At 35.0% G+C, this 26,582-nt stretch overlaps 6 protein-coding genes across 9 annotated transcripts; 3 read left to right on the top strand and 3 right to left on the bottom strand.

Annotated features, from left to right (window-relative positions):
* Positions 1 to 476: 476 nt before the first annotated feature.
* On the bottom strand, positions 477 to 1,831 carry LOC148769851 (dehydrodolichyl diphosphate synthase 2-like). Its single transcript, XM_088818879.1, has 3 exons — positions 1,381 to 1,831; positions 1,224 to 1,294; positions 477 to 1,111 (listed from the first exon to the last, which is right to left on the bottom strand). The coding sequence occupies exons 1-3, from the start codon at positions 1,786 to 1,788 to the stop codon at positions 904 to 906; spliced, it is 687 nt and encodes a 228-aa protein (XP_088675005.1). The 5' UTR covers positions 1,789 to 1,831; the 3' UTR covers positions 477 to 903.
* A 2,958-nt stretch (positions 1,832 to 4,789) lies between these two features.
* Positions 4,790 to 5,830, top strand: LOC105964462 (uncharacterized). Its single transcript, XM_012988971.2, has 2 exons — positions 4,790 to 4,983; positions 5,636 to 5,830. Exons 1-2 carry the CDS (start codon positions 4,832 to 4,834, stop codon positions 5,700 to 5,702), a joined length of 219 nt encoding a protein of 72 aa, XP_012844425.2. The 5' UTR covers positions 4,790 to 4,831; the 3' UTR covers positions 5,703 to 5,830.
* Positions 5,831 to 6,318: 488 nt separating this feature from the next.
* LOC105964455 (putative WRKY transcription factor 43) lies at positions 6,319 to 7,661 on the bottom strand. Its single transcript, XM_012988966.2, has 2 exons — positions 7,287 to 7,661; positions 6,319 to 6,634 (listed from the first exon to the last, which is right to left on the bottom strand). The coding sequence occupies exons 1-2, from the start codon at positions 7,532 to 7,534 to the stop codon at positions 6,454 to 6,456; spliced, it is 429 nt and encodes a 142-aa protein (XP_012844420.2). The 5' UTR covers positions 7,535 to 7,661; the 3' UTR covers positions 6,319 to 6,453.
* A 4,111-nt stretch (positions 7,662 to 11,772) lies between these two features.
* On the top strand, positions 11,773 to 19,513 carry ABCI11 (non-intrinsic ABC protein 14). Of its 3 annotated transcripts, XR_016031628.1 has the most exons (12): positions 11,821 to 11,999; positions 12,152 to 12,209; positions 12,805 to 12,884; positions 13,238 to 13,289; positions 13,380 to 13,513; positions 13,637 to 13,751; positions 13,883 to 13,969; positions 14,310 to 14,358; positions 14,940 to 15,024; positions 15,599 to 15,723; positions 19,142 to 19,182; positions 19,285 to 19,513. XR_016031628.1 is itself a non-coding variant. In XM_012988561.2 (11 exons), exons 1-10 carry the CDS (start codon positions 11,905 to 11,907, stop codon positions 15,675 to 15,677), a joined length of 834 nt encoding a protein of 277 aa, XP_012844015.2. In that variant the 5' UTR covers positions 11,773 to 11,904; the 3' UTR covers positions 15,678 to 15,723; positions 19,142 to 19,513. The 3 variants fall into 3 exon arrangements, 2 of the variants coding, with proteins under 2 accessions (XP_012844015.2, XP_012844014.2); XM_012988561.2 differs by having other exon boundaries at positions 11,773 to 11,999; positions 19,142 to 19,513; XM_012988560.2 differs by having other exon boundaries at positions 13,628 to 13,751; positions 19,142 to 19,513.
* Positions 15,866 to 18,075, bottom strand: LOC105964063 (protein LAZY 1). 2 transcript variants are annotated; one of them, XM_088819151.1, is made up of 5 exons: positions 17,981 to 18,075; positions 17,840 to 17,906; positions 16,877 to 17,619; positions 16,316 to 16,571; positions 15,866 to 16,188 (listed from the first exon to the last, which is right to left on the bottom strand). In XM_088819151.1, the coding sequence occupies exons 1-5, from the start codon at positions 17,984 to 17,986 to the stop codon at positions 16,169 to 16,171; spliced, it is 1,092 nt and encodes a 363-aa protein (XP_088675277.1). In that variant the 5' UTR covers positions 17,987 to 18,075; the 3' UTR covers positions 15,866 to 16,168. The 2 variants fall into 2 exon arrangements, with proteins under 2 accessions (XP_088675277.1, XP_088675276.1); XM_088819150.1 differs by lacking the exon at positions 15,866 to 16,188 and having other exon boundaries at positions 16,225 to 16,571.
* Positions 19,514 to 21,929: 2,416 nt separating the features above from the next.
* Positions 21,930 to 26,161, top strand: YSL6 (YELLOW STRIPE like 6). Its single transcript, XM_012988562.2, has 7 exons — positions 21,930 to 22,710; positions 23,020 to 23,192; positions 23,529 to 23,626; positions 23,812 to 23,949; positions 24,097 to 24,286; positions 24,514 to 24,637; positions 25,067 to 26,161. The coding sequence occupies exons 1-7, from the start codon at positions 22,329 to 22,331 to the stop codon at positions 25,999 to 26,001; spliced, it is 2,040 nt and encodes a 679-aa protein (XP_012844016.2). The 5' UTR covers positions 21,930 to 22,328; the 3' UTR covers positions 26,002 to 26,161.
* Positions 26,162 to 26,582: the final 421 nt, after the last annotated feature.

Raw genomic sequence — 26,582 nt, 5'->3', positions numbered from 1 at the left:
ATGCACAGTCAACTCGGTGGATAACTCACCCTCTCCACTCGGCACAAACCCAGATTTCTGCACTCAAAGTACCGAAACCCTCACAGAAGAGGATTAAGGCCAGGGAAATCACAGTTTGAATAAAAGGCGAATCACACTTGTCTCTCTCTCTTACCACAGTATAAATACACGGAGTTTCAACGGTCTTCAGCATTAAATGTGCTGCGACGGCAAGGACATCCATTGTCCGGTAATACCTGCGACGGTGTCGCCGGAAAACGACAATGGGTGATGAAACACTGTAGAGAGAGAAGGGGACAAGGTGAAGAGAGAGAAACGGCGCAGCAGAAGAATGCTGCTAGGGTTGAGAAAGATTAGAAGTATGGGGGGAAATGGAGGGTTCAGATTGAAACCCTAAAACACACGGTTCAGATCTTAGTTTGACTGGATCAGTGGGTTTTAGTTGCATTGGGCCCAATTTCACACGTTGGGCTGTATTTGATTAAGTAATCGACCCAGATCACAAACAGATCATTTCTATTGGGCTCAAAACTTAACAATAAATCAACTCATTTATTATTAATTCTAATTTACTAGGCACTCTTAAACTCCTCCACATGCATATATATTGAGTAAAAATGACCAAGTTGATCTCATCCAGCTGGTCAATTATTTATTATAACTATTGTTTCTTTGACCAAATCGTCTGTTCCTCCGCTGAAAACAAGTAAGCGCCTGAACGAGGTCAGCCTGTCCAAAATCGGGGAATAATGTGTCGGAAAAGTAGAGCTCCGCATAAGCCAACTGCCATAGCATGAAATTGCTAATCCTCAATTCACCACTTGTTCTTATCAGTAAATCAGGGTTCGGCAACTCCATGAAACTAGTCATCAGTTCTTGCTCAAACAATTGTTCGTCCACTTCTTATGCCCCTAAAATTCCCTCTTCCACTCGTCTCGCTATTTTCTTTGCTGCCTCCGTTATTTCGTAACGGCCACCAATATAGTTCAACGCCACCACTAAATGCAACCCTCCGTTACTCCGCCCCAACTCCTCCCCCCATGCTATTGCTGTCTGTAGAGATTCCGGAAGTCTCGATGTATCCCCAATAACCGATAATCTCGTATCATATCTGTCAATGCAACCATCCATAAAATATATCATGCATGCATGCATGTCCATAATGTATCAGCTTATATATTATACATCTATACTTAAGGTTATATTATATATAATATATATACCGCTGGATTAAGTCGTCCACTTCTAGTCGTATGAAATCTTCAAAACAGCTCATCAAGAAGCCAACTTCCACCTGTACGCGTTATTGATCGATCACTCTTCGAATGTAAATTAAATTTGCTATTATATATATATATATATATATATATATATATAAACCTTGGAGCGTTTCCAATTCTCGGTGGAGAAAGCGAAAACGGTGAGAGCCTTAATGCCGAAATGAGTGCAATTCAAAGCGAGGTTCTTCAAAGACTTGTAGCCAGCTCTGTGGCCGTGTTGTGGTGAAAGCCCTCTGTTCTTTGCCCACCTTCCATTTCCATCCATTATTACAGCCACGTGCTTCGGCATCTGTTCTGCCCGGAGATCAATAACATCTGCCAATTCTATCACGTGATCATCTCCACCTGATCTGCAGCTTGAAGTAATTATGTTATTTCTTTTTCGGGTGTTACTTGTAAACCTAATTCGCGAACAAGACAACGGTAATTTTGCAAGAGACGATATCAACATAGTCGTCTTGCTAGTTAGACAAACTGCTGATGATGCCAACTGCAAACAGATCACCATTTATAATTTTTCGAAAGATTTCTTTCTTCTAATGAGAGATCTATGATCGCCGATCAGTTTATTTTCTTGATAACACCGATCAGGGTTTAGGATTTATTTATAATAGTTAATTAGGGTTTATTTGTAATAGTTAATTAGGGTTAAACTCATGAGTTCTTGTATCAATTTCTTTCTTGATCACCAAACTGCCTATGCTATTGCTACAAGAGTGGAGGCCTAAAAAATTTGGCAGTCCTAAACATATAGCGATATATAGTATATTGAAATCTGTGTAAGTAATTAAATTAACTCAAAAAGTTTGAATCCTGTCCGGGATCTGGATAGCTAACTGGCAATTAATTAATTAATTAATCAATTTTAGTTCTGATAACAAAATTATATTATATTTAATTATTTAATAATTTAGATTGGGATATAAAGATTATATCTAGCTTATTGAACTCAGAATCTTTTACAATAAAGTCCCACTTGCCAAGTACAAGTACTCTAGATAAGATATTGATACTAAATCTTTAATTATTAACCTAATTTATAACAATGCATGTGCTGGCTAGGTAAGAAGTAGCTTAATTAATAACTGCTATAATATAATTAATTAACAGTAGAAGCGGCCATATACTAGAAGCATATTGAAAACATCTTCATACAATTAGTCACCCACTAATACGAAATTAACTTAATTAATGCATGCCATCCCGCTGCATGTATATATATATAATATATAAAATATCGGCTAGAGATGAATGAATTCATCGTAATTGATCTTGCGGTCGGAGTTAACACGTTCAAGACGAAACCTCTCCTGAACGTTGGAAATGTATCTAGCAGCTTTGGCATCGACGGCTTCATCCTCAGCCGCGCCGCCGTAGAAATTCTCGAGCTTCCTGTAAGAATCGCGATTCCTCTCTTTCACTACAAACGCGACTTTGGGTGTCTGTTGATCCTGGTTCACAATAATGATTCCTCCAGCCATCTTCGAAGAAGAAGATGAAGTGGGACCCAGCTTGGTGGCCGGCTTATTGATCGGCTGCTGATGATTGGCTGGGCTTCCTTTAGCCGCTCGGTAGATAGACATAACTAGCTTTGACCTGGAGATCAAACTTCTGCGCTTGTTGCCACCTGTTGAATCCATTGATATTTATATAAATATTATTGGATTGATATAATCTATATGTATATTTTATTGGCTATTAGTTTATATAGGATATATGTGATATATATTGGTTGAGAAACCTTTGTATTTATATATGCATGGGCAAGTTGTACTTATCGGTATATATGTTACGTTGTGAAAAGTTAATTGCCTTTTTTATCTAAATATATTAGAAAGCAACATATATCTATATATTCGAGAAAAAACAAATATATAATGATAAATATTAGCTGTAAAGGAACTTAGAAGAAGCTTATGTAATATTTTATGTTAAGTTATAATAATTAAGAAGCTTAACCAAGCAAGCATAATTAATTAGACAAATTAAATATCGGTCGACATTAGAGAATATTCTTTAGAGAAATTAATTAATTACTGGTTTTTTGATGTTAAAAGAAGTTAATGATTATAGGTTGTAAGATACGGTCCAATTATTTAGGGAATATGATCTGTTTCGATTATTAGTGCTTTATTAGATATTGGTATCTCTTTAACTTTTGCAAGGGAAATAGATGCCTCTAATTGGTCACTACCTTTGAAAATGGACCACGTCAGATGGATTGATACGTTTCATTTGTCTTGGATTGATCATGTTTAATGTTGGGTCTAATCAACTCTTCAATTAATAATTTGTGATTGTTCGTATATTTTGATTTTTATTATTGATATTCCATTAATATATTATATTATATATTATTAATCGTGCATGCATCATGCATGATTAACACGAGAAGGGAGGAGGACTGTTTTAGTAGATAACTGAGTGGATAACACAGTTCCTAATGATGCCTGATTATCCAAATATTGTTTCACCAATTAATAATATATCAATTTGTTGACTAGGTAATTAATTTGGAAAAGGGAATTTCCTCCGAAAAATATCTAGCCAAAATTACTTGAAACAAAAGCAATGAATTGGTATATATATATATACTTATGATGAGGTGAAAGGATAAGAAGTGCATCGTTTTCAGAAGGTTCCAAAACTTTATACTCATGTCCAATTCTTCATGTATGTATAATCACTTGATCACTTGCAACATATATGTGTATGTATTGTACCCAATGTATATTCTATATATATATATGCTCCAACTGCTTTTTTCTAGCTATGACTTTTCTTTACAGCGCTGATATTTTCAATGCAGCACAAGCCACAAAAATATATATGTCTCTAGCTAGAATGTTGGCTCACGTACGTAATATTTATAAATTTTGAATTGAATATTTCTCATATTGTAGTAATTAGCTAAGGTACGTGTGCGCATGCTTGCGGCCAGTTGCCCCTCCAAGAAAAAAAATCAAAATTTATAGTTAAATAAAATTATAATATAAGATAGTAATGATAAATTAGTTATATATTACAAATGTATAGTAGACAATACATAAGAGTTGATTGGAGTTGGGAAGCAATAGTTAAGGAAACTAGAATAGTGAAAGAAAGTGGGTGCAGTTTGCTTTTATAAGTCGGACATGTACTAGACATTAATAAAGTTTGTGGATATTGCATCTTCACTGCTGTTCCAAGATAAGATATACACCAATTTATTCTCCCTGATTTGATTTATTCCTCTTTTCCAGATTCCATTTTAAATCAATCTTTTTTTTTTTCACTATACAATCCCCTTTTTCTACATTTTCAATTAAAAAAAATGAAATTAATTTATATGGGCCTTCTGATCAGCCCATAACACTGCAATTGTTTTCTTGTTAGTCCATTAGAAAAGTAGGCCTAGCCTAACATGAACTTAATTCATTGAGAAATTACATTACATGTGGCCCGTTCCCCCAATTTCTTCTCATCCAAGATTCAACCCTCCCTTCGTCAAAAACCCTACATTTCGAATTTTGATTTGTTTGTAATCATCAGGATTAATCGATTGGGGGAAAATGGCATTAACGAATTTTATACTGACCGTGGCTGGAGTGAGCGCCGTGGTGTTGCTATTGAGAAGCGATGTGAAGCAATCGGCCACCGTCTTCCGCCGTAACGTCCGTCACATCCGTAAGTGGCTCGAAGAAGAGTCCACCTCCGCTGCCAAGTACGCAAATTATCCCTCTTTTCTTTCTCATTTGCTATCGTTCCAGCTATATCCACTGATGAACTAGAATCAGCTGATCAGAATATGCATTTCTTATTTATTTATTTTTGTTTAATCAAGGTGTGCGAGATCAATTTCATAGGAGGAATTTTGTATGAATTTTCATTTCCTGGATTTTAATGTTTGACTGATGATTCAATGAAATGCTGATTGAAATTGCCGAACAAACAAACTGATGTTAGGTTTACAGGACGAAACTGTATAAATTGGAAAGTTGAGAATTCGTTTTTGTTTACATTTTAAGCAATTCTTCATGGTGGAAGAACCAATACCTCTTTCAAACTAATTAACTCTTATGAAATATTGTTTGATATCGAGGATTTGTAGTTTTAGAATTGTATTCGGAGAATTTCCATTCAAATTTGAATTGATTCAAGTACTGATTCTATTCCACCTCCCTCGTATAAAGAAAAGAAGTTAGTGTGCTGCATAAGGGATACTATGAAATTCTTGTTTGATCGAAGAAATCACAGAAAACAAATCTTACATGGATCCAATTCCAAACACTACACACTACTAGCTTCTTCCTTTTTAAGTTTTAAATGTAAGTTGAATAAGTAGTGTACGATTTTAATGTTTGATGTTATTGCAGAGAAATGGAGAAGGCGAAACCAAAGGAAATACCAGGGAAAGATGTTCCAAAGGATGACAAGCACTAGATTCTGCACATGGTTGAAGTTTTCCTGTATATTGAAATTCTATGCAGTTGCGCATATGGAGTCTTGATTATCCGCACTGTACTCTATACTCCAGTTCTTGAGTAATAATGATTTTTGGTCTCTTCTAACATGATGGTTTCTGTTCTTGCATCCTGCCTCCTTAATATTTCCAAAAGTAGGATTCTCTCTTGTAATATTTCTCCTCTTCTTTTTTTCCTGCTGGTTTTTGCTAGATAGCAGCAAATGTGTTAAATTTTTGGCAATACTGTCCTTTACCAAAACCTCAGTGAACCTTTCGAAGTTGGTTTATGTGCAAAATATCTACATTGGGTAATGATTTCTTTTAGGAAAAATATCTCTTCATGTAATTTATTATTTCATTTTGCTTCTTCGTTGAGCACAACTGAGAGGCTCGTCGTCATCGGTAAATGTGAATCAAATTTCTGTGTGCACTTATGTGAACAGGGCCCGTCATTATCTAATCCTTAGCATCCAACAAAGAAATGACTTAACAGCACAAAACCTAACTGAAGTATTTTCTGCTTTTACAGTCACGATTGAATGGTCGAAAACAGAAGTTAACATGACATAATTTCTTTTGGTATATTTGATGAACTATACCGAAAATTAATTAATGGAGTTCCTACGCTGCGCTTGCATCTGTACAACTGAAAATTCATTCAGTTATTACGCGCAAAGTACAAATCTATATATGAAATAATAAAATAAAATACATTGTATTATCATCAGTTTAATTTGTTGGAAGATAAATCTGCATCTGATTGAGAATTTGTTCGAAGTTGTCGGTGGTTTTTTGCACAGGATGTGTGTGCTTTCCTTCGTAGGTTGTGACCACAACGGCATCGTCTCTAGATAGCCGCTGCACTTGCTTCTTCACATTGCATCCCTGATGAGTACATCGATAGTAACTTCTGCAGAATACAGTAACTAAATCTGTCAATTTTAACAGTTTAAAATATATTGATCTTGATTAATAATTATATGTAATTTATTTGCACCATTAAAATGCTTCAAGATAATCAGTGGAGCTCTTTGTATAACTTAGACATAACCATATATATATATATATATATATATATATATATATATATATATATATACACACACACATAAATATATAGCCAAATATAATCGATCTTTTATGACAGCATTGTTATATACTGTTATACTAATCACCAGAACCACCAACATTTAGGGCTTAGGGTGTATAATTACAAGATTTGTGAGTACGAAAAATTTGTTGTGGTCGGAATAACATTTCACTACTAAAGGCCAAAACGAGAGAAAAAGAAAAAAAAAACTTATAAGTAAAGTAAAGTCTTCTAAAACTGTGATTTTTATTTAATTAATAACTAAATTAGCAGAAAGAATAGAGATTATGTATGTAAATTATCTTCCTTGCTGCATGATCTAGACACATGAAGTTATCTTTAATTTCATGTAATTAAGAATATATTAGAAAAACATGTAGCTAGCCTAGTATATATATGATGTAAATGAAAGTTCACTAATTAAGATCACAAGCTAGCATGCTGTATATATATAAATATATATAAAAAATACCTAGGGAAAGTGTTGTTCTTGACTGCCTTTTGACCGTACTTTCTCCATCGATAACCATCGTCAAGTATATCGACTTGGCTTCTTGTTTTGAAAGCAAATCTGGGGTTCCTAATTTTCTTTTCACCACCGGTACCCTTTTTCTTCTGATCGGTATTAATCCCAAGTACTGATGGTGATGATTTCTTCTGATCATCATCATTTTCCATAGCTGCAGTATAACGGGTATCCCTCTGAGCTCGTAAATCCATCCAAGTATCCGTTGTTGTAGTATGAATTAGTACTACTCACCATCGTGTTTCGATAATTAGTAGATGAATCCAGAGAAAGCAATATTGGATGATTATTCTCCATATATCAATACAAATAATCCTAAATTAATTATCTCAGTATATGCAGAAATGGAATAATAATAATAATTGAAACTAGCTAGGGCAACTTTCAACGGCTGTGAACATGAAGATGTACTCGTGTAAAAACGAACAGAAAATTTCCAAGGGATATATATAGGCAGATTTCAGTCAATAAAAACGTACTAATTAATAATACGTACAAATATGATGTAATTAAATTAAAATAAGGTAATAAAAAGTTACATATGAAATGTATATATTAGGTTAATTTGGGTAGATCTAGATACATGAGAAAAGTTGTGAGTTGTGGAAAAATAGGGGGTGGCGGCTTCATCAGCGAGATAGTGACTTTACAGTTAAAAACCACTGTCTGAAGCTGATTTGTTCATTATTAGGGGATTATTTATTAGTCCTCAAAATGGTGGAAATTACTGTTTTAATTTCTTTGCTAGAAAAAAAATATAATATGAGATAATTATGTACTTCTAGTCTTTTTATTATGTAGAAAAATCAGTGTCAGATGATAAATTTAATTTCTACTATTATTTAATATTTATTTATTTATTTTGTTTAAAATCTTATTTATTTATTAGGTGGTGACTGGCGACAATCTTTGATTTTCTCACTGTTTCACTAACTATTTATTTTTATTTATATATCTTGAATTGAATACATACATTGGATTACATGATTAGCGTATATATACACGTATGGATACCAAAAAAAAGAAGCATTAGAAAAAGTTTGGAAGGTTGAAAACAAATTGTTGTCTATCGCTTAAATAGCGCGCGCAGCCATAGCTTTTTACGAGTCGTCAAACAAAGATTCAGATTATATATTCAAACTGGCTGGCTAACTTGTAACCAGCTTCTTTGAAACTTCTGTACCCAAAAGTGTATATATAGATAATTATATTTGGCCATTATTAATTAGTACGTACGTAAGTACTATTACATACGAAGTACATGTAAAAGCACACATAAAATATGATTATATATAATTTACGGGGATCACTATTTCAAATCCCAACTTTTGCTTACTTGAATACCAAAAAAATAAAAAATAAATAATTAATTGTAAATTACTTTAATACCCTTAATGAAATTAAAACTAAAAAAATATTACAAATACTATTTTTCTTTCTTAAATACCAAATAATCAAAAACTCAAAAAACCATTTCCCTCCTTCTCCACCTCCTTCTTCTCCCTCCCCAAAAACCCTTCTAAAAAATCTTCCTCACAACAAACCCTTCTAAAAAATCTCACAACAAACCCTTCTAAAAAATATCAAAACTAAAGAAATTAAAACCTCACAAAACGTATAAAATTGAGTTATAAGACAATAATATGGTAGTATATATGAAAGGAGAACACATTAAGGTAAGTATCGATGTCTTTTTTGAGCTTCGAAGTCGATTTTGAAGTTTTTTTTTTTGAAACCCGTCGGCAATTTTCGACACATACAGGTCGATTTTTTGGTCAATTTTCGACACCAACGTGTCGAAAAAGAAAAAAAAAAAAAAAAAAAACCAAATTTCGACACCTACCTGTCGAAAATTGTCCAAATTTCGACAGGTATGTGTCGAAAAAATACTGTTGGTAAAAAAAAAAAAAAAAAATTTTTTTTTTTTTTTTTTTTTTTTTTACCAATAGTGTTTTTCGACACCTACCTGTCGAAAATTGTCCAAATTTCGACAGGTAGGTGTCGAAATTTGGTTTTTTTTTTTTTTTTTTTTTTTTTTTTTTTTTTTCTTTTTCGACACGTTGGTGTCGAAAATTGACCAAAAATCGACCTGTATGTGTCGAAAATTGCCGACGGGTTTCAAAAAAAAAAACTTCAAAATCGACTTCGAAGCTCAAAAAAGACATCGATACTTACCTTAATGGCTTCTCTTTCCACATATACTACCATATTATTGTCTTATAACTCCATTTTATAAGTTTTGTGAGGTTTTGATTTTTTGAATTTGGAGATGTTTTGGAGGATTTAAGAAGATGAAAAAAGATAGGGTTTAATTGGGTTGTCGCGGCAGTTACGAGCACGTACGGCGGCGTCGGCGGCGGCGGCGGCGGCGTCGGCGGCGGCGTCGGCGGCGGCGGCGGCGGCGGCGGCGGCGGCGGCGGCGGCGTCGGCGGCGGCGGCGGCGGTCAGGGTTGGAGAGGAGAAGAAATGGTGGAGGTTTTTTTTTTTAACAACAAAGGGTTTTTTTCTTTTTTTTTTATTTAGTTTTTGAATAGGTAATTTCTAATAAAATTTGATATAATTGATATTTTGTATGAAAGGGTGTTTTTGTAATTTTCTTTTTATTTTGGTTTTAAAGTAAGAAAAAACTTATAAATATGTACTCAATTGTGGTTTTCAACTAGGTAGTATTCAACTAAGCAAAAATTAGTATTCAAAATAGTTGCCCCCATAATTTACATGTATTAATAGATCATATGGCTATGTATATATATTACTATAATATGTAATGTATATTTACTTTTATGAAAAATGGCTTTATTGGTGAATTATTAGCATTGATCAATAGCTGTCTTTGTTGAATGTTTCTCATCAACGTTACATTATTTTTACTAGCTATTTGTTTTTTTCTCTCTTTCCGAAGCATGTGTTAGAATTTTCATTTGTGCTCAGAATAAAAACCTGTTCAAGATTGCTGAGTTTGAGGTGACTGCGCTGGTCTTCCAGAACATTCCACGAAGATTCAAAGATATTAAAAAAATCTTCTGTGGGCGATTTTTGCTGATTAGGAAAAGTGTTTTTTCTTCTTGTAATTTGATTATTTTACATATCCGATTATGCAAAACATTCTTCGATTCTCGTAAATACATAGGGATTAATGAATGTATGTAAATTGTGATATATATATATATATATATATATATATATATATATATATATATATATATATATATATATATATATATATATATATGGGTAAATTACACACACCCCCTGAGGTAAGCTTAAATAACTGTAAGGTCCCTGTGGTATCGATAATTACACTTAGCCCCCTGAAACGTAGTCAGAAACTCTAATGGGATAATGAATTGGATACGTTATTCCGATAGGGTTCTAACGGACTATTGGTTTCAGAAAGTGGTGGAGACAACAAAGAGCTATGGGTGATTTAAGAAATGTTCGGGAATGTTCGGGGAGCCATGTCACCCCATAGCTCTTTGTTGTCTTCACCACTTTCTGAAACCAATAGTCCGTTAGAACCCTATCGGAATAACGTATCCAATTCATTATCCCATTAGAGTTTCTGACTACGTTTCAGGGGGCTAAGTGTAATTATCGATATCATAGGGACCTTACAGTTATTTAAGCTTACCTCAGGGGGTGTGTGTAATTTACCCTATATATATATATATATATATATATATATATATATATATATATATATATATATATATATATATATATATATATATCTTATTTGTCACTTCAGTGGACCCGCATGAGTGTAGCTCAACTGGTTCCGGAGGTGGTAAGTTGGTGCAAGGTCCTAGGATCGAATCCTGGCAGCCGCAGTGTGGGAATTTCAACTCCAATAGGGGATGGTTCCTTGTCGGGTCCGCTACCTTAACGGGCCGTTGAGTTACCATAATTTACATTCCTCCGTCAATTCTTGTCGGACTAAGGAATGGGGCCTTGAGAGCGAGGGATTTCGACATCAATAAATAATTAAACTAATTGGTCTCTAACAATTATTTATATTTTCGCCTTTTGTGCAAGAAGCCATCAATAAATAATTAAAGTAATTGGTCTTTGACAATTATCTATAGTTCACTATTGTATAGGGACCTAGCCCACATACATAAAATTTAACTTTGGTTACTTTTCTTTGATTTTCTTTCCAATTTACGCCATCTATTATGTATTCTCACAACATCAGTTTTTTCAGCGTATTTATAGTAAATGAACGATTTGATTATTTAAAACCCACAAATATTTTGGCACATATGGAGTATCATTGTTTTGTTATTACCTTAAATGATTTTTATTTTTTACAATATACAAATTATTCGTATATATATAATCTAATAACTAATAAGAGAGATTCATTTATGAAACGTTAGTTCTTTAGGATTGGGCCTATTTAGTACTTTGGGCTTGACCGATTAATTTCCGTGTTTTTTCTTGCCTCGTCATTTATTATGAATTAAATATTTAAATTAATATCCATAGAAATTGTTGAAGACGAAAATAGTAGAAATTCCAACACAAACGGTGCAGTTTTAATTCCCACACTTGTAAACCAGTAATGGCGACTGCTCGGATTCCGTCGGCGTCTTTACTTGGTTCGAAGCCGCCAGTAGGCCGATCATCTTCCATCGTCTCGTCTCCATCTCGCTTCAGGTTCATCATTTATTTCCCCTTTTTATGTAATTTTATTTCATTATCGATAAATTTTGTGGAAGATTATTTGAATGCATTGAATTAAATTAATTATGTCGGAGCTTATTTTCATTGTTTGGATTATCACTTGCTTCGATTTATTCCGATGACAGCCTGAATTCAAAAACCTTTCGAGCGCGGCGAATCGCATGTGATTACTCTTGCTTCGAAGTAAGTCCGCAAGTTTCATTTCAATATGCTGAGCTACATCCGAAGAATTTTTAACATATAAACGAGTTCTCGTCCTAACGGAAGCTTTCAGACTTTGTTTCCACTTTTTCAATTTTGTTCACTAAATCTCACTCCGATACATAGATGTTTGAACTGTTATAGTGTCAAATTTTTTGCAGTGTTTATAGTACAAAAAGTTGGAGAACATGCTTTTGGTTCCATAAATCTGTTGTCGCCCTAGGTATCGTAACTAAAGTGAACAACACAATTAGTATCACCAGTTGATTTCATTTCACAGTTATTTATTTCTTATTTCGGTTATAACATAAAAATTGACTGTATCCCCTTGTTTGATCTAGTCTACGACTCTGCTCTGTATAATTTTATTATTTCTTTGTATAGCACCTGGATTAGGTCTCGTTGGTACTGAACTTAATTAGTGTTGCTATCTTTGTGACTCGAATTGTTGAAACAAAGCTTTAGAAATATTTTGTTGATTGCTCTATCTTGTTTTAGTTATTTGCATTGTCAGATTTTTGTTTCTTGTGTTATTTTAGTTGGTTGTTAAAACATTATTGCTCACTTTCTCTCTCAGATAAAGGGAGTCACCTATCGACCTCCAGGGACCGAGGGTGATCTTTTAAATGGAATTACTTTGTCACTTCCAGAGAACAGGTACTTTTTACCATGTCAACGTTTAGACTGATACTATAAAAGAGCATCTATCTGATTTTATTGCTTTTGCTCTGCGATAGCCATGCAAGTGGCAGTGTTGAGGCAAACCAGAACCTTAGGACGGAAAACCAATCTAAATGATTACAATTTACAGATGTGTGAAATTTGACCTACTCTATGTAGGTTGCCCGCGTGGAGAATTATATGTTTGTTTCTGTTATTACTCAAATCAAATTGAATTCAGGTGCAGTTGTGGATGCATCTCAGTTCTAGTTATTGTTAGCCGGTTTTTTGTACCTAGAAGTAGGCAGAGATGTATAAATGGAATAACTCTTGTTTTGTTACGCCTTCAGTTTCGGACTGATCTTTGGACGAAGTGGAAGCGGGAAAACTACTCTATTGCAGGTTCATCTCTTAATTCAGCCAGTATTCCGCATCTATTTATATCCTGCGATATTGTTCAATTACTGCTCAAATGATTGACTTGCCAAACAGCTGATTGCAGGATTAAGTAAACCAACATCAGGTTCAATCTACATACAAAGATACGATGATGATGGTCATCCAAATCAGGCACCGGAATTATTGCAACCCAGAAGAGTTGGTATTGTTTTCCAGTTCCCTGAAAGGTATTAAATATCACCTGTCGTACATCGATTTTTTCTTGTAGGCTTGGATATTTTCTTGCATCGTCTTTCTAGTCATGCCTTTGAAACTCTTATAAGTATCTAAGATAGTCAAAGTTGGTCTAGGTTTTTTATTGCAGACAATGTTCTCGATGAAATAATATTTGGGTGGCCCCGACAAAGAGCTGGCCTGCAAGTGAGAGAGCTTCTCGCTTCAAGACTCCAGAAAGCTATGACGTCGGTATAAGTTTTAACAAAGACTAAAATGATTTCATCGGAGCATTTATTCATCCATCAGCATCCAGTATCATCGTCATTTGCTCCTTTTAACATTGTTTTTACTTTAAAATAGTTAATACATGAAACTATCAGGTTGGTCTAACTGGAATCTCTTTGGACAAAGATCCCCAATCTCTAAGTGGTGGATACAAAAGACGGCTTGCCCTAGCAATTCAGTTGGTAAGATTCTTTCTTGTTTTAATGATACTTGATGGCTGCCTGTGATTTTAGAAAAAAAACAATGGTTTCTTGGCATGCATACATGTTCGTCTTTGATTGTCAAGATATACATGTGGTCACATACCTGCAGTGTTTTGCATCACATAAGATGGAATATGCCATGTATATCTGGTCCTGCCATGGTCGGATCTAGTATGTTTTGTTGTCGATGAGGATGCCCATAACTCTTGGTTATGATACATGGTCTCTAGCTTACAATGGAGCAGCATATTGTTCTATCATTTTTAGGTAGATGTTTATGTCTGGTTGATTTGCCTATAGATTCATTCACTTTTATCAGGTGCAAACTCCAGACCTGCTGGTATTGGATGAGCCTCTTGCTGGTCTAGGTACGAATATGTTTGTTTTGTTCTCTAATCTTTCTAGTTATACTATTTAGATGTTATATTCTAAACCTGCAAGAGGAAGCCACTATATAGCAGTTTAACCTTTTCCCAAACTCCACGAAAGAGATAGTTTTAATCATATACTGATATAAGTTAATATGTTAAAATTCATATTCTTTGGCCCTATACATGGGTCCATTTTCACTTAGTTGGGGGTATCAAATGCGAGTAATGGCCCTTATTAGGATGTCTTTAAAAGAAGATAGGATATATAAAGGAGAAGTTGTGAAACTAACAAACTGTCATGTTTGGGTACTCTTCAAGATGATGAAGTTTCAATAGTGACTATTAATATTGGTCTTTTTGTTCTTTCAAGTAAATTTTATTTCAATAGACAAGTTATGTTTGGGGTGAGGAGACTTGGGAGTTGGGGTTCTTTAAGATTTATGTTGGTTATTGATGTTTACTGATTGTTCGTTCCTAAACTGGTTTTTGGACCATTCTGCTGTAGAGTTAGGCCAATTCCTCCATTTTCTTTTGTTTTGATTCCCATCTCCAATGTACTGAAAGTTTATCTGTGTTAGATTGGAAGGCCCGCGCAGATGTTGTTAAGTTGTTGAAAGACCTGAAGAAAGAGTTGACATTGCTTGTTGTCAGCCATGACCTTAAGTAAGTTTAATGTTGTTTAGTTTAACTGTTTATTGCTCACTTCTTCTTTCTTTAAAAACCTACTCTTTTCAAATAGTTATTTGTTATCATGCTCTTTTGGATCAGATATCTCCTGTATATGCACTTTATCCCTTTTCCAGTAACTCTTGGATGGAGGAATTTTTGTTTCATGGTTATCATGTACTCATGCCATACATAAGTGCACTATTGGATATAATCAAGTATAATGTGGGTGAATTACACAGTAGGTAGTATTTGATGCTGAGCCACGACAGAGAAAAGTATGCCGTACACAAATAGAATTGGGAGGAGTAGGGGGGGTATAACCTAGGTAACATAATTAGTATCACAGGAATCATGCCACAACGTGTGAAATCGTGTTAATATGTTTGTTATCATGTTCATTTGAGTCCCTCGCTGCAGCTTGCTCTATCTTTTTAAGTCAGCTGATGAATTGTCCATTTCTAGGCAAAGAAATAATAGCATTGAATTGGGTGCTTCCTTTTTACATATTATTCTGTTCATGCATAGGTTTTTGAAAAGTTGATGATTAGATCTATTAATATATCCTCAGGGAGTTGGCATCACTGGTAGACCAGTCATGGAGGATGGAAATGGGTGGAGTATTGAAGAGTGAAAGCCTTCCTGTTTGATTTCATATTTCTCGCTACCTAATTTACTAACGACGCTGCAATTAAGGTATGGCTGTTAAAGTAAATACTGTTTCCCGAGGAAAGTGGTAACATTAGTTTCTCTTGATATGTTCTTTTATGAAACTTACCTGTTTGAACCCTTGAAAAGGAAAAACTGAAAACAACTAAATTGGCCTAAGTTGACATTCAAAATGAACACTCATTTCATACATTTAACAGAAACAGCTCTGGTACTTGACATTGTATCTGATTTTTTCAGGAACTGAAAGTCTGAAAATCAATTGTAAATCAACAATCAAATTACATGCATTACCATCCGCTATCACATTTACTTCACCACAAAGCACACAGTGACAATCCTATTTTATTTTATTTTCTTGCTTATTAAAGTCACACTTTACTATTGAAGATATGAAGCTATGAACTTAAGCAAACTTGAGATGACACTCAAACAGGATGGGGCTAGTTGCCTTTGCTTTTCTGTTCTGCCCCTACAGCTCCAAGACCAAATCTATAGTGTATAGATACCCAAAAAAAAAAGGTGAAAATATGAAGTTAAAAGGGGGTTAGACAAGTGTATGAAAAAATCTAATGGTTCTTCAACTACTAGGAATGTAACAATTTCACATATAACTTACAATCAGAATCCGTCTTAATCCAGTGCCCTCCATTGATTGTTGTCGCACCTTTAAAGTTATCTTCCGAATATAGTTTGAGGGTGTCATTTTTAGCCTTTCTGCCGTTGGCCTGATCAACCATCATATCTTCGTTGTCTCCTCCGATCTCACCAGCATCCGCATGAGAAATGTTTTTATTCTCACCCTTTTTCGTCTTAACAAATCGTTTATCATTTATCTCTTCAGGGTGAATCTTCCTTTGGAACTTTTTTATAGCCTGCATCCACCACATCAGAAAGTGACAACTTAACTACTATATTAATTCATTGTTTTCTAAGGATGTGTACTCTGCAATTTTATTCATTTCTGATTTTGTTATGGACTTGATGTGGTCCCATTTGTGTTCTATGTTTTGACGAACATATCGGAAACTTGACGCACATGCCCAAATTAGGACATTTTCTTCCATTCACCAATTTAATTAAATAAATAGTCCTTGTTAATTGATGTTTACCTGAACAGAAAATGGAAGGCCAATTTTTAATAGATAGGTTTTGGTCATTGCAATAAGAGTAAACTGACCTTGGAGAGTTTTTTTTTAATTGAAAGTAATACAGCAGCATCACTTTTAGAAGAAGCCATTGAGCTGCTTGGCGAGGAATAGAATTTCTTCACCACCTTTTTCATGAAATAAGCTGTATCCTTCTTCTTTGGTTTTTGTTCTGCCGCGTCAGATTTCGTTTTAAAATCATCATGGATTATGTTGTTCCTCTTAAAGAGCTCTTCAAGAGACGTCTTCTCTCTCTGTACCTCTTTATCTGTCTCAACCAGTTCAACAGGAGTACCAAACAAATAATTTTGAAGAGGACAAGTCTTCATGAACATGTGGTCTTCAGAATCTGCTCCCTCAAGTTGCTTACTGCTGAGAGTTATGGTGTTTGCATCGTTTCCCCTCCCCGACATATCATTGCCAATCTCTTTCTCTTGAGCTTCTAGAAACTTCTCTAGCTCATAGTTTATTAGCTTGAGATCATTTTCTATTATCCCCGTCTGTTTATTAGTGGATTCTTCAAAGGGAATTGAAAATGTTGGCGTAGGCGGGTCTGTGTTGAGTAATTCCGTACCAAAGGTTCCAATTGCAAGAAAGTTAAAAGGCTCAAATGATTCTTCTTGGATGAGCTCTTCCATGTTGTTGGCTTCCATTCTGTTTGACTTTGAATATTTTTGACATTTGATGTTTGAGTGTGAGAAACTATTTGTAGGCTTTACATAGTAACTGTGCTCATCAAACATTGTCTGCACTGAAAGACAAGCCGAAGGGCTGCCTGAAATCAGAACAGAGATTACAGTCCCGTTAGTAACATAAATGAGTATGTATATGCTTACACTTCTGCTGGATTATACTTGTCTATGTTTGGGCAAATCAGTTCTAAGGCAAATTAGTTGCCTCCCAAGTTAATTCAAAGTGAGGAAGGGAGAAAGAGGATACGGGACAATTTTTTTATAAACTTTTCAAAGATACATGATATCCCATAAGTAAGTTACCTGTTTTGGAGTTTGCTATTAGTTCTGTGCTGTTCTGCATGACTTTACGGTGCATCCAACCTAGGAACTGTAACACAAGACAAAAGTAAGAAATATTGCATCTTAGAGCTTCTTGTCATCTCAACAGGACTTTAAACTGACCTTCATCTTGAACTCCCTTGTGAAAATTGGATCAGAAATGGTTCTCTCAAAAAAGATGATTCAGTATTTAAAGGATAGGTGAATGTAGAATATACGGATGAATGTCAAAAAGGGATACTTAAAGATTTAAGTGACGTGTTCGAGTACCTTTTCATCATGTTGTTCAAAAGTTGTCTAAGTCTGGGCTTCCTAGAAGGCTCTAGGATGTTTTAAGCAGAGAAGACATTGAGAAAGTTACAAGACTATGGTTGGATAACCTCTGTCAACATTGTATCAGTTGAGGAGTGGGCTTGAGGCCCACATCGTTGATGCTACATTTGCCATGTAGCTACGCGGTTTCTGGAGTTGGTGGAATGTAACTAATGATGTGCACGTAACCCGTAATTGTCACATCTCAATACATTTTATGATCATGTAACATTTCAACTGATGATTTCACTTCTATAGTGTGTTCGTTCTTGCAAATGGTCCATGACGTGTGAGATGGTTATGATGCCACGTTTAGGATTGCGTCTTGCTGCAGAAAGTTTTTCCAATATGAGTTTATGAACAAGGTATGATGTTACGATAATTGGTAGGGGTAAACTGGATAATTAGGTTCATACGACACTTCAAGATGAAAAGATATTGATGCGACGCCAATATTTGTACACTAGGTGCCACCCAAAGGGGTTGTGCTCAGTCATCATCTGGGATGGTCGTCAGTGTCATTTTCTTGTTGAGCTATTAGTTAAAGTCTTTTTTTTAATCTATTTTTTCTCGTTTTCCATGTCTAAAGGAAACTATGTGCAGCATGTTATTTTTCAACCAACATGAGCTATTTCCTCTCCTTTTGCTGTGAAACTATAAAAAAAAGAAAGAAAAGTACATGATGGCTCTGGAGAGAGTGCCCCTGGCGTTCTTCATGTAGCTCAACTTGAGATCGATATGTATGTTGGGGGAGCAATTGGCTTTCATTTTTATGAGAAAATTGCATTCACTATCACTTTAGCTTTCTGGTTCAGGCTTCGAAAATGCAAATGTTATGTCACTGAAACGAAGCTATACATAGAGTTTGTATTCGTACTTGATATACCAATCAAAAGATATGCATAAAAACTGCAGTATATATAGCCTCTAAAATAAGTATTCTCTTTAAAAACTAACGTTTTTTTTATGCAGGTGAACAGAACCAAAAGTTACATCAGACTTTCTTCCACATGGTACGAAGCTGGAAAGTCTGATTCATCTACATGTCAACTTGGCAAATTGCATGCAGAAAAATAACCGAGTGACTGTTGTGAAAACTAAAGCAAATTGCACAGCTGTGAGAATTTGTTAGTACTAAAGTTATGTTGCATTGAAAACTAACTTTCGGCTGATAAAGACAGGTCCTGCTGTACCCATGCTTCAAGAGGTACGTATTTTTATTTGTTGGTTTTGGCTTCTCTTGATTCTTTGTATTAAATTTTGTTGGATTATCTTGTTATGGTAACCATCACATGAAAGTTTTCTTGCAAGTAGAATGGGAATATGGAAACTTTGTTCTGCTTATATTGCTGTTTATGTTGATTGCACAGTACAGTGCTTGAACTAAATAGTTTAATCTACCTATATGAAATGATATTATTTTATTTTCTTAATGTTTCTTCTACATTTGATCTCATTTATCGAACAATCAGTGAAGTTGTTGAACTCAGAAGACTCTCGAATTTGCATCCTATCAGCAAATACATTTTGAACTTTTATGCTTGACCAAACGGGACAAGGTATTGCGTAACACTATCTTACAAATACTAATTGCTAATTAGGGAGTTGTTTAGTCACATCTTGCTTTTACATATAATTGCAGTTTTATTATAAAACTTGTTTATTTGAAGCACTTTTGGACCCTCTCCCTGATATTTGCCCATAGTTTCTCCTATGCAAGTCCCGGTTTATTTGGTGCAATAAGTAAAAAAGTTGATATTAGGTCTATTATTGAAATTATGGAATTGGTGAGACAAATATTGTGAAGATTAATGAAAATTCTAGGGTGGGGGTGGGGATGGGGGGCTAAAGATGTTTGAGGTATCCTCATTTGTAGCTAAGGAACAAAAGGCTAAAAAACAGCAGGGTTGCCTCTATGGGTGAGAGTAACAAATCCATACAAACACAAGTATCCACCAGTTGATCAAATAGGTATGGATTCTCGACTCTTCCAGTAATCTTCGGCATATATATAATTAGAGCGTGGATCCCACATTACGTTACTTAGTTATGGAACTTTTATTTTATTATAATATCATCAGTTATCATTTCCTATGTCGGCAGCTATTTTTATATTTGAAATCGTGACTTTTTTGATTTAAAAAAAAATAAAATTAAATAGGGTTTAGCATTTTTGTGCACCTTATATTTAGTTTTTGTTTGAAGTCAAATTCATTAACAGGTCACGACTTTTATAGCCTTAGCTAATGAAATTGGTGGTGATCCTGGTCCAAATGATGGGCTGGCCCAAAACTGAAATGTAAAAGCCCATAGTATTGGGGCCTAATTGGTTATTACTTGAAATGGCAAATCCAATCCAAAATTATTTTGCCAAATACACAAGAGTTTTATGTTTTATTCAGAATTATAAAAAAAAAAAAAAATTAACCTATATTTATCTTATATATAAAAGAAAGAAACGCTGGGCAACTCTAAAACCCTAATGGTATTTCTGTAATTATTTATTTTTAATATTTTTTCTCTACTAATTTCTAACTACAATTTTCAACAATTATCAAAATCGAAACTAAATCGTGAAGAATCACATCCTAATAGTACATCTGTAATTATTTGTTATTAATATTTTTGTTCTTTACTAATTTTCTAACTATTATTTTCAACAATTATCAAATCTTAAGAGACAAAGATAGAAATTCGATTTGTTAAATTTTAATATGTAACATTTTTTTTATGTTAGTGTACTATATTTTCTCATTATATATTAAATTGATTATTCTTTTTCACTTTTGAAATAATATCCTGTGCATCTCACGGAGAAAAAATGCTAGTATTTATAATGATAAAATACAATACTTCAAAGAAATTTATACTCAAGTTTTTAGTAAAACTCTTTTCAACTCCTTTTTTATAGTTATTTTTATTTATTTGATTTTATTTCGACTACTCGTGTAAAAAAATATATAATTCTGAATCGAAAAAAATAATTGAATCGGTAATTTCTTCGAAATTTAAATTGATAAGTTAAATCTCAAAGAATTGATGAGTCAAAAGTGTTACTAGCATCGATTGTAACTGTGGTGGATGTTGCTACGAAAAAAAATCGATTGTTTTTGAAAGGAACTGGAACTATTTTTCTTCACAAATTTTTAAAGTGCTAATTATGGACTTATCTGTTTGAATTTCACGCAATTTGATGCAAATGTAGACTCTGTTAGCAATTTAACTGTAATAGGCAGACGACAATTTCCAACAATGAAAGACTCTCTGCAACTGTATCAACTATTTCCAACCCGCAAGGGTGGCCTAGCGGTTGGAACAAGAGAGCTTGGGTCAATTGACCCAAGTTCGAATCTCCTTGTCAACGGTCGCTAGGTCGAGCTTGTCACACATGGTTAGCCTAGTGTGGTTTACATCTCTCGTATGATTTCGTATGGTTTGCAAGCCATTATACGAGAGTGTAGGTTTACCCAGTGCACCTATATGGTTGGTTGCGGGTTCCTGCATTACCAAAAAAAAAAAAAAAAAAAAAAAATTCCAAGATTGAGTATGGTTGCCCATAAAAAATATCTCCAAAACGAACAAAATATAAATAAATCCAAAATATCAATGCGAGCCTGTTACGTAAATGAACATAACCGCAAATCGAGGCTCGATTACAATTAAGCATCACACTGTGTGCAGTTGCAAGGCTGCGGTAACTCACCTAACACGTCAATATTGGAATTAAACACTTGGGAGGTCGGACTCACATTATAGCAGTACTAATTTAAAAGATTCAATTTGGAATTTTAATTTGGCGCAGTGACACTAATATTTCAAAGTAAATTTTGGGATAAGAAATATATCAAACATTAACTCATAAAAAAGTTATGCATTCAATTTGTAGCTCATCAACACACATTTCGATACAAAAGTTGTTATATGATTTGACTTTTGAGGGCCAATGACTATTTAAATTTCAAAGTTGCTAGTCCCATGTAGACCCGATTTATGCTGAAATTGGACAGAAATGCAGCGGAAAGAACAGGAGAGACTTCCTCGCGACCCACGAAAAACATAATTAAATAAGAATCACAAGATTAATAATCTGTTCTAACAGAAAAACTCCAGATTCCATTTTCTGGGGATCAGAAATCAGAAATTGGGTTTTTGTTTTTTAATGGGAACAGAACAAACGACGTCGGTGGAGATATCGGAGCCTCTGCTCCAGGATGAAAATGCAGTCGACAAAATCCGGGGAGTCAATGCCGATGATCAGGAAATTGAACGGATTCCAGAATGGAAGGAGCAGATTACGATCAGAGGGCTGGTTGTCAGTGCTATACTTGGAACACTTTTCTGTATAATTACACACAAGCTTAATCTAACGGTCGGGATCATCCCTTCGCTCAACGTTGCCGCCGGTTTGCTCGGTTTCTTCTTCGTCAAATCATGGACCGAGGTTTCGGCCAAATTGGGGTTTTCGGTTAAACCTTTTACTCGCCAAGAGAACACGGTTATTCAAACGTGCGTTGTGGCTTGCTATGGTCTCGCCTTCAGTGGTGAGTTCCCCGCTTCCCCCCCTCTTTTTTGTATTTTTTTTGCTTATTAACTCCATAAAGGAAATTCCTTGACCTATTCATCACTCGACGTTATTATCATCTTAACTACAATAATGTCGTACTTAGTTCATGTATTAAAATTATTGTTGAGTAATAACTGAACAGCATCTAACTGTTCGAAGATTTGTAGTAGCAAAATTGGTGAGAACTGAGAATTGATAAGCTAGTCATTTTTTACGCTATGATGCATGTGTGGATTCGATAGGATGAATACTAATTTTGGAGGTGGTTCTGTTATTATTTGGACAGGGGGGTTCGGATCTTACTTGCTTTCTATGGATGAAAAAACTTATAAACTGATTGGTGAAGATTATCCGGGTAATCGGGCAGAGGATGTGAAGAACCCTGGATTGTTGTGGATGATGGGCTTTATATTTGTTGTCAGTTTCCTGGGACTCTTTAGTCTTGTTCCTCTTCGGAAGGTAAACTACTATCTACAGAAGTTAAGTTATGCAACAATGAGTAGATGTACACATCCATGTTTGCGAAAGTTAGACTAAGTTAGTAAGTTGTGAGTCATGGCTTGGAAGTTAGAAGCAATTTACTTTCATAATTTCTTCTATCACGATGTACACATCCATGCTTGCGAAAATAGACCAAAAAGTAGCATCATAATGTTAAATGTTAATTGTGATGCATGAACTTGACCAGTATTTGTTTATCGGGAACGGGGGTTGATATATTTGTATAATTGCATTTAGTTGATTGGAGTCTTCAAGTTTATTTGTGCTCAAAATATTTATGTTCATCAAGTTTAGGTCATGGTCTTGGATTATAAGTTGACCTACCCCAGTGGGACTGCAACTGCTATGCTTATCAATAGCTTCCACACAAGCACTGGAGCTGAACTTGCCCGGTAAGAACCCTATCTGTATTAAGTTTTGGTCATTTATCTTTTAAGTTGTCGATAGTCTGCATGTTCCTTACTTAATATTTGCTCTTGCGGTGAAAGTGTCACTGCCACATTGTTGTATCCTAATGCCTATTCAAAGAAGTCTTTATTTCTGACCAAATGTCGTTCACTTCCTTGTTTTTCTTTAGAAATCAGGTATCTTGTCTTGGAAAATATTTAAGCATAAGTTTCTGCTGGAGCTGCTTTAAATGGTTCTTTAGCGGGGTCGGCGATTCGTGTGGATTTGACAATTTCCCAAGCCTTGGATTGACACTGTTCAAGAATACGTATACTTCTGCTCATTTGACTATTATTTAACAGCATCTTATGTACCATATTCAATGATGTACTTCTACTGAAACTTTGCTTGAATTATCGTTGATGACTGTTATATGTTATACTAGATGGATCTTAAACATTGAGATTTCATGCAGGTTCTATTTTGACTTTAGTCCAACTTATGTTGGCTGTGGGCTGATTTGCCCTCACTTAGTCAATTGTTCTGTTCTGTTTGGAGCTATCGTATCATGGGGTTTTCTTTGGCCATTCATTTCACTGAAGGCAGGCGATTGGTATCCGTCTGGTCTTGGTAGCAATGATTTCAAAGGTCTCTATGGATATAAGGTAACTCTTATCTCTAGTTGAATTAAGCACCCAATGACTCATTCACTAGAAACTGTCTTACATAAGTGTATCTTCAACATTCATTCAAATGACTGGTACTGTATGCTTTTTAACCTCAATTTAGTAATTTAGTCATAGTCTATCCTCTCAATTTTGTGGTTAGAGATGAAATTTTATTTTCTAGTGCTTTTGTGACTTCATTTAACAAAGGGTTTTTGTCCCTTCAGGTCTTTATAGCCATTTCGCTTATTCTTGGGGATGGTCTTTACAATTTGATTAAGATCATAGCAGTAACTGTGAAGGAAGTAAGCACCAAGCGTCAAAGCCTTCCAATCATAAAGGAAGTTACAGGTAGAACTTTTTCTCCCAGTTATAGATATTTTTTACTTGTTACTGTTGTTTCTTGGTTCTGGACTGCACAACAGGTTTTCTACTTTCCATAAAATAGTTACTGCCTTCTGAACTGGCAAGTTGATTGTACTTCTTATTGATGGTACCCGTAATCATTAAAGTGTAATAGATAAAATTTTCATGTTCTTTTATTTCTGACTCTCCCAGCTTCAACTCTTGTACGAACAAATGCTACAAGAGAAACAAAAGGAAAGAAAAAAAATATTCTATAAGAGTACTTTTCATCCTCTTTCATATCCCTGTATGTTGCCCATTGCTACAAAATAGGATGCCGGAATTAAACATCGTAGGTTCGATTAAAAGTTACATTTATCATCACTTTAAATAAGAATGTTGTTTTAATTTCGGTTCACATGGATCTTCTGATAGATGGTAACACCTCCAAATTACTGGCGGAAGAAAAGAAGCGGGATGAGGTTTTCCTCAGAGACGGAATATCAAACTGGTATGCTGCTTCTGGATATATCGGCTTGGCAGCTATATCAATTGCTGTAATGCCAATGATATTTCCAGCTCTTAAGTGGTATTTAGTCCTCTGTTCGTACCTAATAGCCCCAGCCCTTGCCTTCTGCAACTCATACGGTACTGGCCTAACGGACTGGAGCCTGGCTTCCACATATGGAAAGATTGGACTTTTCATTATTGCCTCACTCGTAGGAAGCAATGGTGGCGTTATAGCTGGGCTGGCAGCTTGTGGGGTAATGATGTCAATTGTCTCCACAGCTGCTGACTTAATGCAGGATTTCAAGACTGGTTACCTAACTATGTCATCGCCGAAGTCTATGTTTGTGAGCCAAATAGTCGGAACAGCTATGGGCTGTGTGATAGCACCTCTCACGTTTTGGATGTATTGGACTGCCTTTGACGTTGGGACACCCGATAGTCCATACAAAGCACCATATGCTGTTATATACCGAGAAATGGCTATTTTAGGTGTTGAGGGATTCTCTGAACTTCCAAAGCATTGCCTTGCTCTGTGTTGTGGCTTCTTTGTGGCTGCATTGGCTATAAACCTTTTGAGAGATGTAACCCCGAAAAAGGTTTCTCAGTTCATTCCTATTCCAATGGCAATGGCAGTGCCGTTCTACATTGGAGCTTACTTTGCGATTGACATGTTTGTTGGCACTGTGATATTGTTCGTCTGGGAGCGGATAAATAGGAAGAGCTCAGAAGATTATGCAGGTGCTGTTGCGTCGGGTTTGATTTGCGGTGACGGAATATGGACAATACCATCAGCCATTCTGTCCATCTTCAGGATTAATCCGCCTATCTGCATGTACTTTGGACCATCTGTAAGCACCTGAGCAAGTAAGCATCTCTTCATTATAATTTGTAATTCCAATTCTCAAGTTTCTTGAACAGAAAATATCTGGTCTGTGAATATGTAATATTTTCAAAATGTACTTATTGATTCATTGCATACTCTTTTTAGACATCGGTGTTTTATAAGGAGCATGTTTTCATGCATTTCATTTGACTAGTCTGTTTGAATTATCCCCCCATCTATTTGGAAGCGGTTTTTATTGAAGGAAATATTTGGACCTGAGAAAAAAAGAGAGGAATTCAGTGGTTGAGATAATGTACGGGATTTTCGTCTTTTGATATATGTGAACTCCTTTTTCCACCTTGGTTTCATAAAATCGTAAATCTTGAAACTGCTGCTTTGTTTTTTTGTATTTTGCGATTTTACGGAGAAAACTGTAGATAAAACAAAACAATCAATCAATCAATCAGGTCACTGATGTTGATACATTTTTTCCCAATCAATTGCTAAATTATCGGTTCTTTTGAAATATTATTTATTTATTTATTTATTATTATTATGGGGTGGGAAAGTTGCTTGGTAGAAATTGCTCATGAGCTAAGTAAGACTTCATCGGGTATT

Source organism: Erythranthe guttata, chromosome 6 (assembly GCF_056151865.1).
Source record: "Erythranthe guttata isolate IM_541 chromosome 6, IM_541, whole genome shotgun sequence".
Lineage (NCBI taxonomy): Eukaryota > Viridiplantae > Streptophyta > Magnoliopsida > Lamiales > Phrymaceae > Erythranthe > Erythranthe guttata.
Note: the sequence above shows the minus strand (reverse complement) of the source record. Positions and strands in the feature narration are given on the sequence as shown.

What these genes read in the sequence shown, in the direction of transcription:
- LOC148769851 (XM_088818879.1), bottom strand. Translation starts at nt 1,788, where the DNA reads ATGGTGATCTGTTTGCAGTTGGCATCATCAGCAGTTTGTCTAACTAGC. An exon ending in AGAATTGGAAACGCTCCAAG is followed by an intron (nt 1,295 to 1,380) that starts GTTTATATATAT and finishes TAACGCGTACAG; the next exon opens with GTGGAAGTTGGCTTCTTGAT. An exon ending in GTGGACGACTTAATCCAGCG is followed by an intron (nt 1,112 to 1,223) that starts GTATATATATTA and finishes TTGCATTGACAG; the next exon opens with ATATGATACGAGATTATCGG.
- LOC105964462 (XM_012988971.2), top strand. Translation starts at nt 4,832, where the DNA reads ATGGCATTAACGAATTTTATACTGACCGTGGCTGGAGTGAGCGCCGTG. An exon ending in GAGTCCACCTCCGCTGCCAA is followed by an intron (nt 4,984 to 5,635) that starts GTACGCAAATTA and finishes ATGTTATTGCAG; the next exon opens with AGAAATGGAGAAGGCGAAAC.
- LOC105964455 (XM_012988966.2), bottom strand. Translation starts at nt 7,534, where the DNA reads ATGGATTTACGAGCTCAGAGGGATACCCGTTATACTGCAGCTATGGAA. An exon ending in AAGAACAACACTTTCCCTAG is followed by an intron (nt 6,635 to 7,286) that starts GTATTTTTTATA and finishes TGTATTCTGCAG; the next exon opens with AAGTTACTATCGATGTACTC.
- ABCI11 (XM_012988560.2), top strand. Translation starts at nt 11,905, where the DNA reads ATGGCGACTGCTCGGATTCCGTCGGCGTCTTTACTTGGTTCGAAGCCG. An exon ending in GTTTTCCAGTTCCCTGAAAG is followed by an intron (nt 13,514 to 13,627) that starts GTATTAAATATC and finishes AGATAGTCAAAG; the next exon opens with TTGGTCTAGGTTTTTTATTG. An exon ending in TCCAGAAAGCTATGACGTCG is followed by an intron (nt 13,752 to 13,882) that starts GTATAAGTTTTA and finishes TGAAACTATCAG; the next exon opens with GTTGGTCTAACTGGAATCTC.
- LOC105964063 (XM_088819150.1), bottom strand. An exon ending in AATAGCAAACTCCAAAACAG is followed by an intron (nt 17,620 to 17,839) that starts GTAACTTACTTA and finishes TTCTGATTTCAG; the next exon opens with GCAGCCCTTCGGCTTGTCTT. An exon ending in TTAAAAAAAAACTCTCCAAG is followed by an intron (nt 16,572 to 16,876) that starts GTCAGTTTACTC and finishes TGGTGGATGCAG; the next exon opens with GCTATAAAAAAGTTCCAAAG.
- YSL6 (XM_012988562.2), top strand. Translation starts at nt 22,329, where the DNA reads ATGGGAACAGAACAAACGACGTCGGTGGAGATATCGGAGCCTCTGCTC. An exon ending in CTATGGTCTCGCCTTCAGTG is followed by an intron (nt 22,711 to 23,019) that starts GTGAGTTCCCCG and finishes TTATTTGGACAG; the next exon opens with GGGGGTTCGGATCTTACTTG. An exon ending in GTCTTGTTCCTCTTCGGAAG is followed by an intron (nt 23,193 to 23,528) that starts GTAAACTACTAT and finishes CATCAAGTTTAG; the next exon opens with GTCATGGTCTTGGATTATAA.